This window comes from Balaenoptera ricei, chromosome 7, assembly GCF_028023285.1.
Source record: "Balaenoptera ricei isolate mBalRic1 chromosome 7, mBalRic1.hap2, whole genome shotgun sequence".
Lineage (NCBI taxonomy): Eukaryota > Metazoa > Chordata > Mammalia > Artiodactyla > Balaenopteridae > Balaenoptera > Balaenoptera ricei.
In genome coordinates this window covers 39,686,540-39,704,897 of record NC_082645.1, presented here as the reverse complement: position 1 = coordinate 39,704,897, position 18,358 = coordinate 39,686,540, and the positions used below count along the sequence as shown (strand labels likewise).

Sequence of the window (18,358 nt, the reverse complement as noted above, 5' to 3'; positions counted from 1 at the left end):
ACTGTCCTTGTTGCCTACCTAGTAAAATTCTCAGACATCTAGGAAATCTCCTTCGGACATTTTTGAAGGTGAGAAGAGGGCTGCCATCCTCCCCTTTCCTCAGCATACATGCTGTATCTCCTACCCCCAGGGTGAGTATCAGGATTTCTTCTCCCCACCCTTTTATATTTATGCAACTACTCTACAATCACCTAAGTTTCAGTTATTCTATCAGCAAATTTGCAATGGATCCCAAATATTGAAGTAGTTACTGGTAGTAGTGGTACCACTCATCATACTACCAAGGCTGGTAGTTACCAGTCGAGTTATATACACTTGAAATCCTGTGAACCTGAGAGTTAGACTTAATTCCATGACGAACAAAAGTAACACTCCACTGCATAACCAACAATCACATCTATAATAAGCTTGAGTTGTTTTTTTCAGCATCATACCTTTGATAGGCATATTCCTACCCATTATTCTAAAACATAATTGTTCCTTTGGCCTCAATAAATGATACCTCAAGTTTACAGGTCACCTGCTAGATGCAATTTACTAACAGGCTGCTTGCCTCCTCACTCTGTTCCCTCTCTGACCCTAGCCCCTCGCCACTCGCTCCTGACACCTAAGACCCAGCTCAGAGCATAGGTTACGAGAGGCCACGCCCACCTTTGTCCAAACATTAGCGTTGACTTGGTCTCAGCTTCATTGAATACGGAGGGAGAACAGCAAATAACGATGGTGGTTCTACAGTTCCCACCCAGAGAGTCCTGAAGAATCCGAGTCATCTTGCTGTCCCGGTATGGCACGTGTGTTTTCTATTTAGGAAAAGAAAAAATATTGGCTGTTACAGCCCATTCAAAGAGAAAATACAGAGGCAAGCAAGTTAGTGATGGGAACTGGGCTTAGAAACATGTGAAATAAAAATCTGTTGCCTGGGGGCTTCCCTGGTGGCGCAGTGGTTGAGAATCCGCCTGCTAATGCAGGGGACACGGGTTCGTGCCCCGGTCCGGGAAGATCCCACATGCCGCGGAGCGGCTAGGCCCGTTAGCCACAACTACTGAGCCTGCGCGTCTGGAGCCTGTGCTCTGCAACGGGAGAGGCCGCGACAGTGGGAGGCCCGCGCACCGCGATGAAGAGTGGCCCCCGCTCGCCGCAACTGGAAAAAACCCTTGCACAGAAACGAAGACCCAACACAGCCAAAAATAAATAAATTAAAAAAAAAAAAAAAAAAAATCTGTTGCCTGGTCTTTGGATCTTGCCAAAGTTTAGAATACCCATTCTGGGACCACCCGGGTCATACGAAATTAGCATCACCATTCACACATTTTAATGGGCTAGATTTCCCAGCAAGCAGGGCGTCCACAGCCAGGATTCCCCCTGTCCCTTTCTGAACAAAAACAAATGAATCTCTGGGGTGCGTGGCAAAGAGAGTACACGAACCCAAAAGGTAACTTCTCATAATATCATTTAAGAGATGGAGACAGGATCACTTACTGTCCCTTCTGCCAAGGCAGAGATCACATTTCCAAGAGCAGACAAAGACTTATTGATATTTTTAGCTTCGTCGAGAACAGCTCCCTCGGCACCAGTTTTGCTGACCTACCAGAGAGAAGAGAATACAGTGAGCTGCACAGGACAGCAAAAGCACAGAGGAGAAAATTCCAATTCACAGGAGGGCAAGCGGGGAGGAAGGGACTGATGTGAATCCTCCTGGAATGCAGGGGAAAATAAAAGTAAGTGAGAATCACGGTGATAAAACCTTCCCTTGTGCCTGAGGCTGGGGATTTGTTCTCTCTTGTTGTCATTTTCCTCTCAATTAGGTTTTAGGGGGAACAGTGGAAGTGCCTCAAGTGTAGAGCTGCGGATGCTTCCCAGAGGACATTTGTCCAGGGACACCAGGCTCCAAAAGTGCTGTCACTACAGAAAGGCTGGGGTCCTGCGAGACTGAATCACAGTCTCTAGGCCCAGGAAGCATTAAGAGAAAACACGGTCCCGGCCACAGTGAATGGACTATTGGGAAAGTGTAGATTACAAGCTCCAACTTCAAGCAAAGGACAAGAAGTGGTAGGGATGGTTATCCGGACTCTCTGCTCCTTCCCTACTTATTCCCATAGCAAGAAAAAAAAAGGAACAATCATCCAAAAGGAAAAATACTCGACAAGGCATGTAAGGCAAGAAAATGTATATTACATAGTGAATTTGTCTTTTTTCCTCTGCAGTTAGAGGGACCATGCACCATTCCTCCTCAGCTGTGTTATTACTGGTAATTTCCTGTTTACAGCATTTGCTCTAGGTAGAAAGCAGTTCACAGATGCTAGAAAAAAGGGAACTCAACATGATTCATAGCTCTGCTGACTGGACAAACGACATGGCGGGGAGCGGCTGCGCTCTGAAGAAAGAAAGAAAAGCAGGGAAATGATTTTAAACTGTGCGAAGATGGATTTCAATTCTGTATAAAGGAGAAACTCCCAACGATAGAGATGAATGCATGTCCAAGGGGAGGTTTTTTCCAAAGAAAAGTTCAAAGATTTCTCTGGAAATCATGTGTGGGTCCCCTGCTTACAGATGAAGAAATCACAGAGCTGCTGTGTCACAAGTATTAATAGTAACAGTCTATTCACAAGGTGTTGTTTAAGGTGCTTTCACACTTGAGCATCTTAGCTCCATGAAGTATGCGAGACAAGCACAATCACCTTCCTTTTACAGACAAGAAAATTTTGAGCTCCAGGGATGTCAAATTGCCCACCCAAGGGAAGAACACCATTTAAGAAAGACAGGGCTAAGACCCAGAGCTCTGTTCTACTAGATCACACTGATACATTCATGCGGACACATCTAGGGCAAGGAAAACAGATGTTAGCACAGGAAATGACGTGCAGGACAACTTTAAAACGCCTCATAAATATCATAAGTAATAACCACTGACACTGTGCAGGCCTCCACTCTCAACTGCCTGCATTAAGCACTTTTCAGCTGCATTTAGGCCTTAAGTACTCATCTCTTTGCTCTAAAGGGAAAGGCGGCAAGCTTGGGAAGAGGGAAGGGTCACTGGGAGCTTTGTCTGGACCGATACGACAGGTGTGGCAGCAGAGCAGATGCTAGTTGCTAATGGCCAGTCTAGAAGTGAGCAATGCTTCTCCCTACTCCCGTTCTGGTGGGCATCTGTTTAAAGTTACAAGCCGGGACCAGTTCGATTTTCGATTGCCAACTAGGAGGATACATGTGATCTGCTCAAGGCTGTACAAACGCGGACAGGAGGACAATCCAAGTAGCCATTACTCACACGGATGTTAGTGGCCATAACTTGGCGTCCAGCAACTCAGTGGCGGGAGCAGTAAGTGGGGATCAATGACACAGTTTGGGAGACTGACTGAGCTTCAGGGCCGGCCCTGATGCGGACAGTCAGCACGACATCAGAGATGAGGGAGGCCACATGGTATTGTGCACAGAGACTTGCTCTGTGATGTCATCCGAGGTGGGCAGTGCCCCCAGCCGGGGTGTGGCAGCAGGACCCTCTGGTGGTGCCATGGAAGTGAGGCTGGGAGGGCAGAGGGGAGTTTCTGGGAAGCCTATTCGGCCTGGAGTATGGCCTCAGCCAGTGCCTGGGAGAGCATGGACAGGGTACAGATGCCAAAAGAAAACCCTCACAAAATCAGAGAAGGGTCAGCGCTTGTGGCTAAAACACTGGCTCCAGACCCCGTAGCCTGAAGGGAGTGAGGCTGTCCACACAGAACAAGGTCAGTTCACGCCTCCTGCAGAGAGAAGCCGGGAAGGCAGGGAGAGCCCCACCTTCCAGATCTTCTATCAGCAAACAAACCTGCAGAGGCGGGCCTGCCGCATTCCAGCGTCAAAGCCCCTTCCTGGCCTATTTGAATCTGTTAAAACACAGAGATCTTTCCTGTTCTCAGAAGTTCACATCCCTCCAGCATTTGTGCCGCTGCCTTTGCCAGGCTAAGTTCACACCAACACTCGCCTCATGTCATCATCAGGGTCTATTAGGCATAAATCAAGGTTGGCATTCAAAACACCTCCTGTGACATGAATAGGGGACTTCAGGACCAGAAAAGAAAGAGCAGAGAAATGAAGGTTAAATTTAATAACATCTTAGCACAACATCAGAAACTTTAAAAGCTCTTTAAAACCAGGGAATAGAAAGACAGAAAAATTATCCCATTGCACACTGAAGCAAATAACGGGGAAATTGTGGATAATACAAATAAAGAACCAATTACCTTTTCGCTCCCAGCCAAATCAACTAGATAAAGCTTCCCACTGAGTTTTTTTTCAGTCTCTACATTCTCTTGTTTAATATTAATCAGGAAGATACTGTGACTTCTAGAGCTGTGTTCATTCATGTCTGAAAAGGAAAACAGTTTACTGCTCTACAAAGAACATATAAATTTCGGTAGCAAGCATCTCAATAAAAAACACAACAAATCATGCCTAATAGCTCCGTTTTTTGTAAGTCCACTCAATTTAAAAAATTATCTGAGACCATTTCTCCTGCAAAACAATGCTCATTCTAGAAATGAAAGATTTAAAATATTTTCACGTGGCAAAGAAATTAATCTAAAAATCATGGTCAGTGGTTTAAGACAAGAGTCTCGAGCTCTGCCTGAAGCCGCCATCCTCCAACACCCCCATCCAGCCTACCTCTCTCCTTGAAGAGCTCAAGTTTTCCTCCCCTGCCTCATTTTAAGTCCCTCAGCCTTTATCATTCTGATTAGTACCCGATGTATTCCATCTTTTTCATGTGTGTAAGCCTTGCCTTATCAGTGATATCATAAGCTTTCTTACGGAAGAATTATGACTTTCTTAAGGAAGGATTAAGACATACATTTCTTCTATAACCCATGCTAGGCACATAGAAGGTCTCAAAGATGAAATATGCTTCATTAGGACCAAGTACCAAAAATAAAAATCTTCTTGGACCCTTGTCTTTGCTCACCAGGCAGGCAGAGACCCCAGTGACTGTTTTATTCAATCCCACTAGCAATTATTTCTCAAAACTATCTAACCAGATTATGTGGGAAAAAACCCTAAAAGATTCCACAAAAATGTTAGAACTAGTGAATTTGGCAAAGTTGCAGGATACAAATGCAATACATAAAAATCAGTTGCATTATATATAACAATAATGAACAATCCAAAAAGGAAATTAGGAAAACAATTCCATTTAAAATAAGAACAAAAAGAATAAGATACTTAGGAATAAACTTAACCAAGGAAGTGAAAGGCATACACTGAAAACTATAAAATGTTGCTAAAAGAAATTAAAGAATACACAAATAAATGGAAAGATAATCCTTGTTCTTGGATTAAAAGACTTAATATTGTTAAGATGTCCATACTACCAACAGATTCAATGCCATCTCTATCAAAATCACAATGACGTTTTTTGCAGAAATAGAAAAGTCCATCCTAAAATTCAGATGAATCTCAAGGGTCCCTGAATAGCCAAAACAATCCTTTAAAAGAGCAGAGTTGAAGGTCTCACACTTGCCGATTTCAAAACTTACTACAAAGCTATGGTAATCAAAACAGTGTGGTATTGTCATAAAGGTAGACATATGGACCAATGAAATAGAGAGCCTAGAAATAAACCCTCACATAATATGGTCAAATAATTTTCAACAAGAGTGTCAAGAGTGACCATTCAATTGCGAAAGAACAGTCTCTTCACCAAACTGAAAACTGGATATCCACATGCAAAAATGAAGCTGGACTCTTCCTTTAAGTCGTATACAAAAGTTAACTCAAAAAAGATCAAAGACCTAAATGTAAAAACTAAAACTATAAAACCTTAGAAGAAAACATAGGGGAAAATTTTCATGACACCAGATTTGGCAATGATTTCTTGGATATGACACCAAAAAACACAAGCAACAACAGCAACAAAAAAGATAAATTTAACTTCATCAAAATTAAAAACTTTTGTGTGTGAAAGGACACTATCAACAGTGAAAAGGCAACCCACAGAATAGAAAATATTTGTAAATCATATATCTGATAAAGGATTGAGATCCAGAATATATAAAGAACTCCTACAAATAAACAACAACAGCAAAAAGCCAAACAACCCAATTTTTAAAAAGTGGGCCAAGGACTTGAATAGCACTTCTACAAAGAAGATGCACAAATGACCAATAAGCATATGAAAAAATGCTAAACATCACTAATCATGAGGGAAATGCAAATCAAAACTTCAATGAGATAGCACTTCACACCCATTAGTATGATGATTAAAAAGAAAAAAGAAACTCAGAAAATAAGAAGTGTTGGCAAGGATATGGAGAAATTAAAACTCTTGCACACTGTTGGTGGGAATATAAAATGGTGCACCTGCTATGGAAAACAGTATGGCCGTTCCTTAAAAAATTAAAAGGAGAATTACCGTATGATCCAGCAATTCTACTTCCGGGTATTTACCCAAAAGAACTGAAAGCAGGAACTTGAACAGATATTTATAAATACCTCCATGTTCATAGCAACATCATTCACAATAGCCAAAAGGTAGAAGCAATACAATGTCTATCTGTGGATGAATGGAAAACAAAATGTGGTCTATGAGTACAATGGAACATTATTCAGCCTTAAAAAGTAAGGAAATTCTGACACATATTACATGGATGAATCTTGAGGACATTATGCTGAGTGAAACAAGCACATCACAAAAGGACTTGTATCATTCCACTTATATGAAGTACCTAGAGCTGTCAAGTTCACTGAGACAGGAAGTAGGATGGTGGTTACCAGGGGTTGGGAGGAGGGAGTATGGAGGGTTATTATTCAATGGATATGGAGTTTCACTTTGGGATAATTAAAAATTCTGGAAAAAATTCTGGAAATAGGAAGTGGTGATGGTTGCAAATATTGTGAATGTACTTAATGCCACTAAATTGTACACTTAAAAGTGGTAAAATGGTAAATTTTATGTTATGCATAATGTAACAAAATAAAAAAAAACACCTTACCAGAATGATAAGAAAAATAGTAATGTTCTGGACCAACAGTTCTGAACCAGGGGGCCAAGATGGACTCTCAGGTATGTCATGAATAACTCATAACTAACAATAACTTAAGAAACAGTGGAAAACTTCTTTACAAATGAGAGATGCTATTAGTATAAGAATATCAGTCTTACATTCTTTCCTATATGTGTATAAGCAGAAGAGAAAGAAGTAGAGTTTAACCTACACTGTATACAGGTCTAGGCTCACCTATGAAACTTGCCATGTATATGAATATCATCTGATACATTTGTGGGGATAGGGAAACAGTTGAGAATTACAGTTCTGGATCAAAGGATCATAGCACCAGTCAACCAAGCAAAGCTTGAATCTCTTCTACACCATGCGGGGAACTCACTACCTCTCCAGGTAGCAGGCTTTACTTGGGGCAGCATTAAGGACTAGAGTTCTTCTTGTGATAGGTCAAAATCTGCCTCCATGTACCTTCAACAATCCTGGGTGGTCTACTCATTCAGATCAAACAAAGCAAGCTGACTCTCTTTCTTAATGTCAGCACCTTGAAGATATTATGAAGAATATGTTAAGAAACACTGCATTGCCCATATGGCCTCCCCAGATATTTTTCTCTCTTCAAAGCTAGAAATCCTTCAGGGGCTTCCCTGGTGGTCCAGTGGCTAAGACTCCGTGCTCCCAATGCAGGGGGCCTGGGTTCGATCCCTGGTCAGGGAACTAGATCCCACGTGCTGCAACTGAGAGCCTGCGTGCCGCAACTAAAAGATCCCGCGTGCCACAACTAAGACCCGGCGCAGCCAAATAAATAAATATTAAAAAAAAAAAAAGTTAGAAATCCTTCATTCTTTCAAGTCCTCTTCACATGAACTCACTCTCATCTGTGCACATCTCATCTGAATAAGACAGACAGCCCCTATCTTTTCATGGAAGCTCTGCTGCTCTAACACCACGTGACCTGCTTCCCTGAGACGGGCCGAAGAAGGCATCGCAAGGTAAACCAGCTGACCTGACTATGTTTGTTACCAACAAGGCATCAAAAAGTTTACAGTCAAGCTTCCGCTCCTCCATGTCTTTCTTTTCCTTGTTTACAAAGGGCAGAAATCTAACATGGTTTCTTTCCATGCGTATTACTGGCCTATAGAATCTGTTGGTTTGGATTTTTTTAAACAATAACATAGTTAAAATAAATGAACTTAGAAGCTTACTTTCTTCCCCCTTTAGTTGGTTGGTTGGTTGTTTACCCCAGTGTTCAGGCTCAGGCTGTTACCAGGCCCCAGTCAGTGAGTGTCACCCGACATTTCCAACAGGCCCCTGGACAGTAGGAGGCGCTGTTTCCCAGGACCTGCCCAGGCCTGCTGGTACTGCTTACACCCCTATGTTTTTGAGTGCCAGTCACTGCTTTACAACCACCTTCCCCTGCATTATTCCATTTGGACCTCATTACCCCCACCCAACCTGGTTGGTAGGCAGATGTTTGTGTCCTAACTTAGAGGGGAGGAAACACCACCCAAGGCTTACTCGTTACAGCCACGTGGCGGTTTGCTTTGCCTTCATCTATCACGTCCATGACCTCCTCGGGGCTTGACACAAACCGTTCGGTGCACCCCTGCAAGACAGCCAGATCAGGTTGGTCATTGAAAAACTGAAAAGCAACAAGACTTTGAAACAGCTAAACATTTTCCCACTTCTCTTCTAGAGCTGCCAATCCAGAGAAAGGCTGCACTGTCGACCCAACAACTTTTCCTCCTCGCCTAGGGCTTGCAATCTACATTAAAAAGAAGTCTGAGCAAACGCCAGGAAACCCAGAAGTAAACCATAAAATAAGTGTCAGATTTTAAGTACATGTCCATACTCATCAGCAGTGGAGGCAGAAAATAAAGAAGGAAACCAATGACGGAAAAAGAAGTGGATGAAATCTTGCTTTGCCTATCAATCTAGCCACCAACTTTAATTAGATACTGAAGTTGTAGACATAATGCTATGACAGGTTTCTCCCAAGTGCAAAGTATGAACAACTGTACTCAATACCAAAGCCTCTTTAAATGTGAATAATAAATGTTCAGTTCTCCAGTTCTTACCTCATGTGATTTGACATCTGTGATATACTTACATAGAAACAACTGAAGAAATTAAGTGTCAGTTTTTTTTAACCAGATGAATATTAAATATAAGGAGCATGATTAAATATCTATATGTACTTTTTAGGTAATATTCTGGGCATCTTATGTAATAATCAAGACAGTGACTGGAGAGAAATCAACTGCATCATCAATCAAGTTTTCCTCATACCTTTACGTACGGGACTCTGTTTTTATCTTCATGAACAGCCAAGTTTGTCTTGGATACTACAGAGATGATAGTGATGACATGCAAAGAAGAAAAAAAAAGTTAAAGACCCTGTATTGGAGAAAAAATAGAAATTGTTACAGAACATAGGTAAATCTAATCACTTTGCAATGACTCAAGTTAAAGCTTTGTCTGAGAATAAGCAGATAGCCTGAAGGCAATAGAACATCTCTATAAATTCCTTAAGCAGAAGTGCTGTAAATCATGCCAACCTTTCTGGACTTTAGTTACAGAACAAATAAAAGACAAGAATTCGGGTTACTCACCATCGAGTAAGTCCCTGATTTTGTCCAAGTAGATTTCAAAATAGGAAACCTGATTAAAAACAAATTGATTTTGAAACAGAAATGCCACCCTGTATTTCAAAAACATAATTATTAGAACTTGCAAAAGCTTTCTGTTATGCCACGAAGAGTAAGAAGAGGGCTACAAAGTGAAGATTCAGAGTCTCGAGGGCAGAGCTCCAGCCCACTCCCCTGGCCTCCTGCTTCCTGCTTGCCAGCTTGCTCTACAAGTCCCTGCTCAATGGGCCACTCTCCAGCCCCACATCAGAGTTCCCTTCACTTCCAGCCAGGTGTTATTTACATCCTGTGCTAGCCAGCCTTATAGGAGGACTCTACCTTTTCACCTTAGATGAGCACCAAGCAAACTTCTACGTATGACAACGGCTAGAACAGAACACGTCCTTTGCACGTAACTGTCAAAAATCAGTAGACCTCACCTTAGGCATCACATCAACAGCCTCTTCAGACCAGGAAGGGAGCATGTTCCAAACATGCACATGAAGAAGGTGGGGAGGGGGACAAGGGCAGTTTGCTTGGAACTACAACACAGTAACAGAGAGAGAGCTGGTGATAGTGGCCAGCTCTGGGGAGTCCAGGAAGGATCTGAACAAAATGCAATTTAATGAAACACAACTAGACTGTGAGAGGGAAAGGACGCCTTCCGATTAGTTATTCTCAAACTTCAGTCCCAGCACTGCCTAGATCAGCATCTCCCATAGCGTCTGTTTAAATTGCCCAGAACCCTACTGCAATCCTCCTGAATCAGAATCTCCAAGAATAGGATTTAGGAATCCGCTTCTAAACTCCCCAGGTGATTCTTACCTTATCTCAGGCTGATATCTGAGAACAACTTTAACTGGATACGTGATCTTGGAGATTTAATTCACAAGTAACCGAGACCCTAGACCTCAGTGCTCCCATCTGTCAAAGGAAGCCATTCCACGTGATATCAAAAATTCCCTCTAGGATTCTGTACTGTCTACACTTGCCTTCTGCAGACCAGATCAACTGTTCTCTCCCTCAAGTTCATGGGGTTTTTTTTTTTTGAAATCTAAACAGAGGATTGAGCTAAAAAGGTGTTTTAAAAGTTGAAAAGTAGTTGTAAAGCTGGGATGTAAGTCTACCTGTGAAATCTCACCCCTACATCCCAGCTCTGGACCAGTCCTGCCTCGAGGCAGGGGAAAGTGAACACTCCCTAACCCAGCACTAATCCCAACCCAGCTCAGCCCTGGTTCATTACCTTTTGTTCGTGTCTCAGCCTGGAACCTCCTGATGCCTCGTTTCTCTGAGATCTGGGGTCCTGGCTTCAAACCCTGGAATCTGTAGCTGAGCATCCTCTGCCTGACAACCTCTGCCTGTTTGAATGTCTGTCAAACAGTCCTGTCACTGACCCTCTCTGTCATAGATACAACTACCTGACCTTTGAAAGACCTACTGCTCTGGAAACCTCTCCCTGTGGCTGGAATCCTAGAGTCTGCTTGGCCTCTAACCTTAGACATTTCTAACCCAGCCCTTCTGCAGCCCACTCAACCCTGGTTCCAACCCATTCTATGTATTTCAGAATTGTCTGGTCTTCATTAAGACTTTTCTGTTATCTTTGAGATCTTAAGCTTGTGCCCTTATTTCCATAGGTTACAGAGAAAATTAATGACATACAAAGACCGGTTGTGAACTAGATATTAGGAAATCTGGCAATTAGAATCTTGTTCACATTTAATATAAGTAGAAAGAGAATTCTGATTTATTAGTTTCTTTTTACCATAGCAGATAGTGGCTGCTTTCGGGGTGGGGCGTTGAATTTTGTTATTTTTGTCACCTCAACTACTTTGTAAAACCAGATGGAAGAAAAATAAATAAGCATTGTTTGGCACTAGGAGAAAGCATGTTCAGAAATAATGTTTAAAACCTCTGTGAGACTGGTAAGAATGGCCATCATCAAAAAATCTACAAACAATAAATGCTGGAGAGGGTGTGGAGAAAAGGGAACCCTCTTGCACTGTTGGTGGGAATGTAAATTGATACAGCCACTATGCAGAACAGTATGGAGGTTCCTTAAAAAACTAAAAATAGAGCCACCATATAACCCAGCAATCCCACTCTCGGGGCATATACCCTGAGAAAACCATAATTCAAAAAGAGTCATGTACCACAGTGTTCATTGCAGCATTATTTACAATAGCCAGGACATGGAAGCAACCTAAGTGTCCATCAACAGATGAATGGATAAAGAAGATGTAGCACATATATACAATGGACTATTACTCAGCCATAAAAAGAAATGAAATTGAGTTAGTTGTAGTGAGGTGGATGGACCTAGAGACTGTCATACAGAGTGAAGTAAGTCAGAAAGAGAAAAACAAATACTGTATGCTAACACATATATATGGAATCTTAAAAAAAAAAATGGTTATGAAGAACCTAGGGGCAGGACAGGAATAAAGACGCAGACGTAGAGAATGGACTTGAGAACACGGTGGGGTGGGGGGAAGGGGAAGATGGGATGAAGTGAGAGAGTGTCATGGACATATATACACTACCAAATGTAAAATAGATAGCTAGTGGGAAGCAGCTGCATAGCACAGGGAGATCAGCTTGGTGCTTTGTGACCACCTAGAGGGGTGGGATAGGGAGGGTGGGAGGGAGACGCAAGAGGGAGGAGATATGGGGATATATGTATACGTATAGCTGATTCACTTTGTTATACAGCAGAAATTAACACAACATTGTAAAGCAATTATACTCCAATAAAGATGTAAAAATAAATAAATAAATAAATAAAACCTCTGTTAGACTCACTTTAAGGAACAGATTTTCAATATTGCCTTAATCAAGCCTCTTTTTCTTGATTAAGCCTGTCACTACTCAGCTGAAAATAAGAAGCAGTCAATAACTAACTTGCTCATTTACAATTATTATTTGTGAAATAAGACAGCCTAACTACAAATGCAGGACAGGAACCTGGACTGTAAAATTCAGCCCTAGACGTGAGTGTTGTTCCTCCTTTCCTTCCCCTTCATGCTGGGGCTATTTTTATCTTAATAAGATTCTAATATGAGACCTTATTTTGAGGGCAATAATTGGTTTAATATCTTACTCCAGGATTATCCCATAAGAGCCCTATAGTGGTTTAAGGTATTTAAATGCAAACAGCCTTAAAGATGCACTAAGCTCCTAAATCTTGATCCCATCAAAGCAACAAGTGTCTGTATCCTCAGATATATAAAACTCTAGGGCTTCCCTGGGGGCGCAGTGGTTGAGAATCCGCCTGCCAATGCAGGGGACACAGGTTCAAGCCCTGGTCCTGGAAGATCCCATATGCCACGGAGCAACTAAGCCCGTGCGCCACAACTACTGAGCCTGCGCTCTAGAGCTCGCGAGCCACAACTACTGAGCCCACGTGCGACAACTACTGAAGCCCGCGCACCTAGAGCCCGTGTTCCACAACAAGAGAAGCCACAACAAAGAGAAGCCCGCACACTGCAAGGAAGAGTAGCCCCCGCTCGCCGCAACTAGAGAAAGCCCGCGTGCAGCAACGAAGACCCAACACAGCCATAAAAAAAAAAAAGAAATAAATAATAAATAATAAAAATTAAAAAATAAAGGTTTAAAAAAAAAAAAAAAACTCTAGCAAGGAGGAGAAGCTGGCTTCAGCCAACAAAAGGAGCTGTAAAGAAAAAGATTTGCCCGATGTACTTTATAATTGGGCAAACAGTTTCTGACTTGTTTTTATATAATTTGGGGAAGGTACACAGCAGAAATAAGTAAAGGTGGAAATTTAATATAATGGAACAGGTACTGCATGTGGGGTTGGTCAGATCAAGAATCTAAATCTCAACTCTGGGGCTTCCCTGGTGGCGCAGTGGTTAAGAATCCGCCTGCCAAGGCAGGGGACACAGGTTCAAGCCCTGGTCCGGGAAGATCCCACATGCCACAGAGCAACTAAGCCCACGTGCCACAACTACTGAGCCTGCGCTCTAGAGCCCGTGAGCCACAACTACTGAAGCCCGCGAGCCACAACTACTGAAGCCCGTGCGCCTAGAGCCCGTGCTCCGCAACAAGAGAAGCCACCGCAGTGAGAAGCCCATGCACTGCAGTGAAGAGTAGACCCACTCACCACAACTAGAGACAGCCCGCGTGCAGCAACAAAGACCCAACGCAGCCAAAAATAAATAAATTAAATCAATAAATTAAATCAATAAATCTCAACTCTGCCGAGGACTTGATATGTCACTTTGGCCATCTGGCTCTATATCTTTGAACTTCGGTTTCTCACCTCTAAAATGATGGGCCTAGGCACTTGGGTCCCAGCCTTCAAGGATGATCAGCCTCTTGGTTGATCTGCTCACCTGCAAGTCTGCTAACTGCCCCTTTCTCCTCCACCCCCTTGTCAACCCCGTCCCCAGTCACTGTGGCGGGGACCCTACCAGCCACGTGCATCCTGGACACAGCTCATCGGAGCTGGGGGTGGGGGGTACCTACTGGAGGCTGGGCCAATGGGCCCCTCCCCAGGGGAATGAGGAAGTGGAAATAAGGGAATGTAGAGCAGGAGCTGCCATGCACCCTCTTTCCCACACACAGAAAAGAGAAAGATGGTCTGGAACAAGGGAAAGAAATTAAGCAAGAGGGTGGGGATTAAAGAAATTAAGAAACGTGGGGACTGTAATGGAGATGGAGTTTCTTTTGGGGATAATGAAAATGTTCTGGAAGTAAATAGTGATCATGGTTGTACAATTTTGAAAATATACTAAAAACCATCAAACTGTACACTTTAAAAAGGTTAAATTTATGGTATGTGAACTATATCGCAATTTTTTTTAAGTTAAAAAAAAAATAGGAAAAGCAGAGCCTGGATTTCTTACTTCTCCACAACTCCCCGCCCCCATGCCTGCTGTCAGATTCTGTATCTTATAACAACTTCCTCTATTTGCTTAACCAAGTAGCTTTCAGTCACTTGCAAACAAAGGCGTTCCAATGAATATACCCCTTCTACCAAATGTTATGAATTCACAGCTAGAGTTGAGAGTAGAAATCTCTCTTTCAATTCAAATTTAAGCCAGAACATAGGTTTGAAAAACAAAAACAAAAACAAAAACAAGGAGGAAAAGAATTCCCTTTCCGAACATTTCTCAGAATGCGCTCAAAATACTAGTCTGTCATCCTCCAAGGAGGGTAAAGTATGTCCACAGTCAAATAAGATAGGAAATGTAATATAGTACATGTCCACTTTGCAGAACTGCATTACACATTAGCATATTTAAGCTTGGGGTAAATTTAACATTGTTCAACAAAGCGTTTTCCCAGCTAATTTGACCACATACGCCTTTTCTGTGGTAGCCCACTGAGTAATAATATGAGGGATTGTATTCCATGGAACACACTTTGGGAAATGCTGTCCACAGCCAATCATGGACACATGCCAGTCAGATCTACAGAAATCCACAGGGGTAAAGGGTAGAATTCAGACAACTACCAAGATGATTCCATCCTAAAAAGGGCTTTTACTTTATCTCAGTATTTCCTCAGTATTAGCCTGAGTCATTAACTAATAAATATGGTTCTGCTGATCACAGGAATGTCATTTAAATTAGATAAAATCTTCTACGTGTACATAAAAGAGAAGAGCAAAGAAACACGATTTGGGGCTCAGTTTCTTCTCTTGGGACTCAATAATAGCACTCACCTTGATGTGGAACTCCAGGTTTTCATCCATGGAATAGATATGGTCAAAGATGTCGTGTGCGATCCTTGGGATGATGCCCATGAGTTGAGGGTCGTGTAGCTTCCCCTAGTGAGTGAAAAAGACAAACACAGGGAGCTAAAGAGCGCTGGGCGACATGTGAGAGAGAGAGAAGGGACCGAACCTGGGCTTCTTAAACAGGACTCCGTGGAACAGGGAGCACCACGCAGGACTGCCTGCTCCCTAGGAGATCTACCCGACCTGCCAACAGACCAACAGTTAGCGGGATAACTCAACCAGGCAGGGGAGAGCATGTCCTGCCGGCCTTGAAGGCCCCCAACATCCCCTCCTGCTGTCACTGCGGGCAGCAGATCAGTGTGTATGTGGGTGAGCGTGTGGGTAGGAAGGAGGGAAGGAAGGACAGAAAGGGAGAAAGAATGAGGTTACATGTGTGACTGTAACATACTAAATGTGGGCTTTGTTTTGGAAATTTTACAAACTGACCAGAACCTACAAATCCAAGTTAATCTGCCTTAATGAAATCACCTTGAGAGCTGATAGATACAGTTTCATTCACATCATCATTGCTCAAAAATTTCTAAGAAACTTATTCTGGAAATACCTTCAGTAGCACTTTACACACCAATCAAGAAAATCCATTTTATCGATTTCTTTTTAAAATCTGTTAATTCCCAGCCCGAACTGTTCCAAATAATTTTTGACTGTTTCTAATACATAAATCTGCTTATAAAATATTTTCTTATTCTTTCCCTGCCTTTTTCCATTTCTATTCATTTTACCTAAGGTGTGGATGGATAGGTGAATGTTTCTGTTATTTGGACTATCACTAAATCCATTTTCAGGATCCAGAATTTGCCACCTCTGAAGGGTTTCAAAAAGAGACAGCAAAGGACCTGAAAGCAATTCCTAAAGAAGAGCTCTAGAAGTGTTTCAAGCAACAGGCTTAGCAAGGACCTCGGTGCACAACTCCTAGAGAGCCTTCTTCATGCCCACACCAAAGGAACACTTAAAAGTTCTATCACAGGTTAAACAACCCGTCAGCATACCAACACACGTCTAAAGTGATTGCCAGCAACTGTCTTCCCAGAGAATCACACGTGCCTTTCAGAAGTTCTAAAACTCTAGGAAGAAACGGAACTGGAAGCAAAGCCAGTCTGCTCTTTAGTTTTCCAGGGATGCTCAACAGCTTTTACAACTTTGACTCATACATCTTCGTTCAAAATCTGCCCAACACCTGCAAGATCTGCTTTGTTTTCCTCAATCAAGTCCTCTTTTTCTTTCAGAGGTTCACTGCCTGGTGCTTCTCTAACAAGATGACTTCCAAGACAACATTTGAGTTACCAAAAGCAAGAAGTTGCATGAACCCTGGCACTGACTACAGGCCACAAAGCACTTTCCATTATGAGTCCTCCTTCACGCACCTGATTCCCGACCTTCCACTCTGTTCAAAACAAGAGAAAAGCCGAATTCAGACACATCTGGCCTCTGGCTCTTACTCGGAAAACAGGTACTCTCCTGGAATGCCTCATCTGCTAAGGACCCTAAATCATTTGATGTGTTTCTGTTGTTTTTTTTAGTTTAACTGTACACTCCCTAAAGGCAGGGTGGCCAGGGCATATGTATTTCCTCCCACTGCTTATGATACTTGGTATAGTGTCTACTGCATAGAATTACTGTAGAATTTAAATTAAATAGTATATATAATGTGCTTAGTGACAATAAATGTTATTATTCAGCTCATGATACATTCTCTCAAGCAGGTGCTGGGTTTTACTTGACTTGAAGAGTCTGAAAAACATGTTTCCACCCCAAACCATTAATATATATATATCTAATGAAAACAAAACCAAATCACTGAGACTTCACTTCTCCTAGACATCATAAAACATGTAACAAATCAAATATTGGACCCCACCTGCTCTGGACTATGGAATTTGCTGGCAGAAATGGTACCTACAGTGAAAACACAGTCAAATGCGACACCACTGGGCCAATCTGACTCAAGAGGGTCCAAAGAGTGCCCCCCACACTGCCACCCAGAGCTCTTTAATAATTCATCATAATCCTTTAGCTTCTCTTCAGTGGCCCACAGCCAAAGAAGAAAGATCAATAATCCAAAAATGATATATAATTGACTCAAATCTGTTTCCCTAGATGCTTTTCCTTTCAACGGATTCATCTTCCAATTGATTCTGGGTGCATACAAGTATTGACATCCTTTCTTTGCCTTTGGCAGGGTAAGAACCAAGGCAGAACCAGGATGAGTCTGGACACTTCCTGTTTTGTTGCCCTGAAGACCCAACCCGAAAATCACATGAGAAGGAGCACACGTTCATTTGGAGAACACCTAATAATACCCCCATCCCCACAGTGACAGAGTGATGTCCAAGTCTACCGCAGGTTTAGGGGCTGGGATGCTTGCTTTAGCTCATAAACCCAAGAGTGGTGAGGGCCTTTATGCTCAGTAAACTAAGGCTGCCAAAACAATCTGTGTGTGTGTGTGTGTGTGTGGTGTTAATGTACATGGTGTGTAGTGTGTGTGTGTGTGGTATTAATGTACATGATGTGTAGTGTGTGTGTGTGGTGCTCACATACATAGTGTGGGTGTGTGGTACATGTGGATGTGTGGTGTGTGGTGTGGATGTGTGTCATGTGGGTGTGTGTGCAGTGTTGATTTCTGTGTATGGAGTTTGGGTGTGGTGTGGCTGTGTGTTCGTGTAGTGTGTGTATCTGTGGTATGTGTGGTGTGTGCAGTGTGTGGGTGTGAGTGGCATGTGGATGCGTGTGCAGGGCTATCGATGGGTGGTGGGTGTGTGGCGTGGTGGGTGTGGGGTATGTGCGTGGTGAGGATGGATGTGTGTGGTGTGTGTGTGAGACAGAGAGGTGTTCTGTGGGAGGCATGCAGTCTTAGCCGGAGGTAACTCCTGGTGGAGACAGTATGTCTCTCACAAAAAGCAAAGTCACTTAAGGGCTTTGCTTCCTTGACTTGGAATGCACTCTTTGTTCCAGGCCTGGGGAATGTAAAAGAGATCAGCAAAGCTATCTCAGGCCAGGAGACCTCA

At 42.7% G+C, this 18,358-nt stretch overlaps 1 protein-coding gene across 1 annotated transcript in view; it reads right to left on the bottom strand.

The window, feature by feature from the left end:
- Positions 1-18,358, bottom strand: part of KIF5C (kinesin family member 5C) — a 172,612-nt gene that overhangs the window by 78,542 nt on the left and 75,712 nt on the right. The window contains exons 4-10 of the mRNA XM_059927129.1: positions 15,279-15,383; positions 9,581-9,629; positions 9,258-9,313; positions 8,487-8,574; positions 4,218-4,342; positions 1,480-1,584; positions 652-800 (exon numbers count right to left, since the gene is read on the bottom strand). Of these exons, the coding sequence (XP_059783112.1) occupies positions 652-800; positions 1,480-1,584; positions 4,218-4,342; positions 8,487-8,574; positions 9,258-9,313; positions 9,581-9,629; positions 15,279-15,383 (677 nt within the window). The remainder of the gene's footprint in view (positions 1-651; positions 801-1,479; positions 1,585-4,217; positions 4,343-8,486; positions 8,575-9,257; positions 9,314-9,580; positions 9,630-15,278; positions 15,384-18,358) is intronic.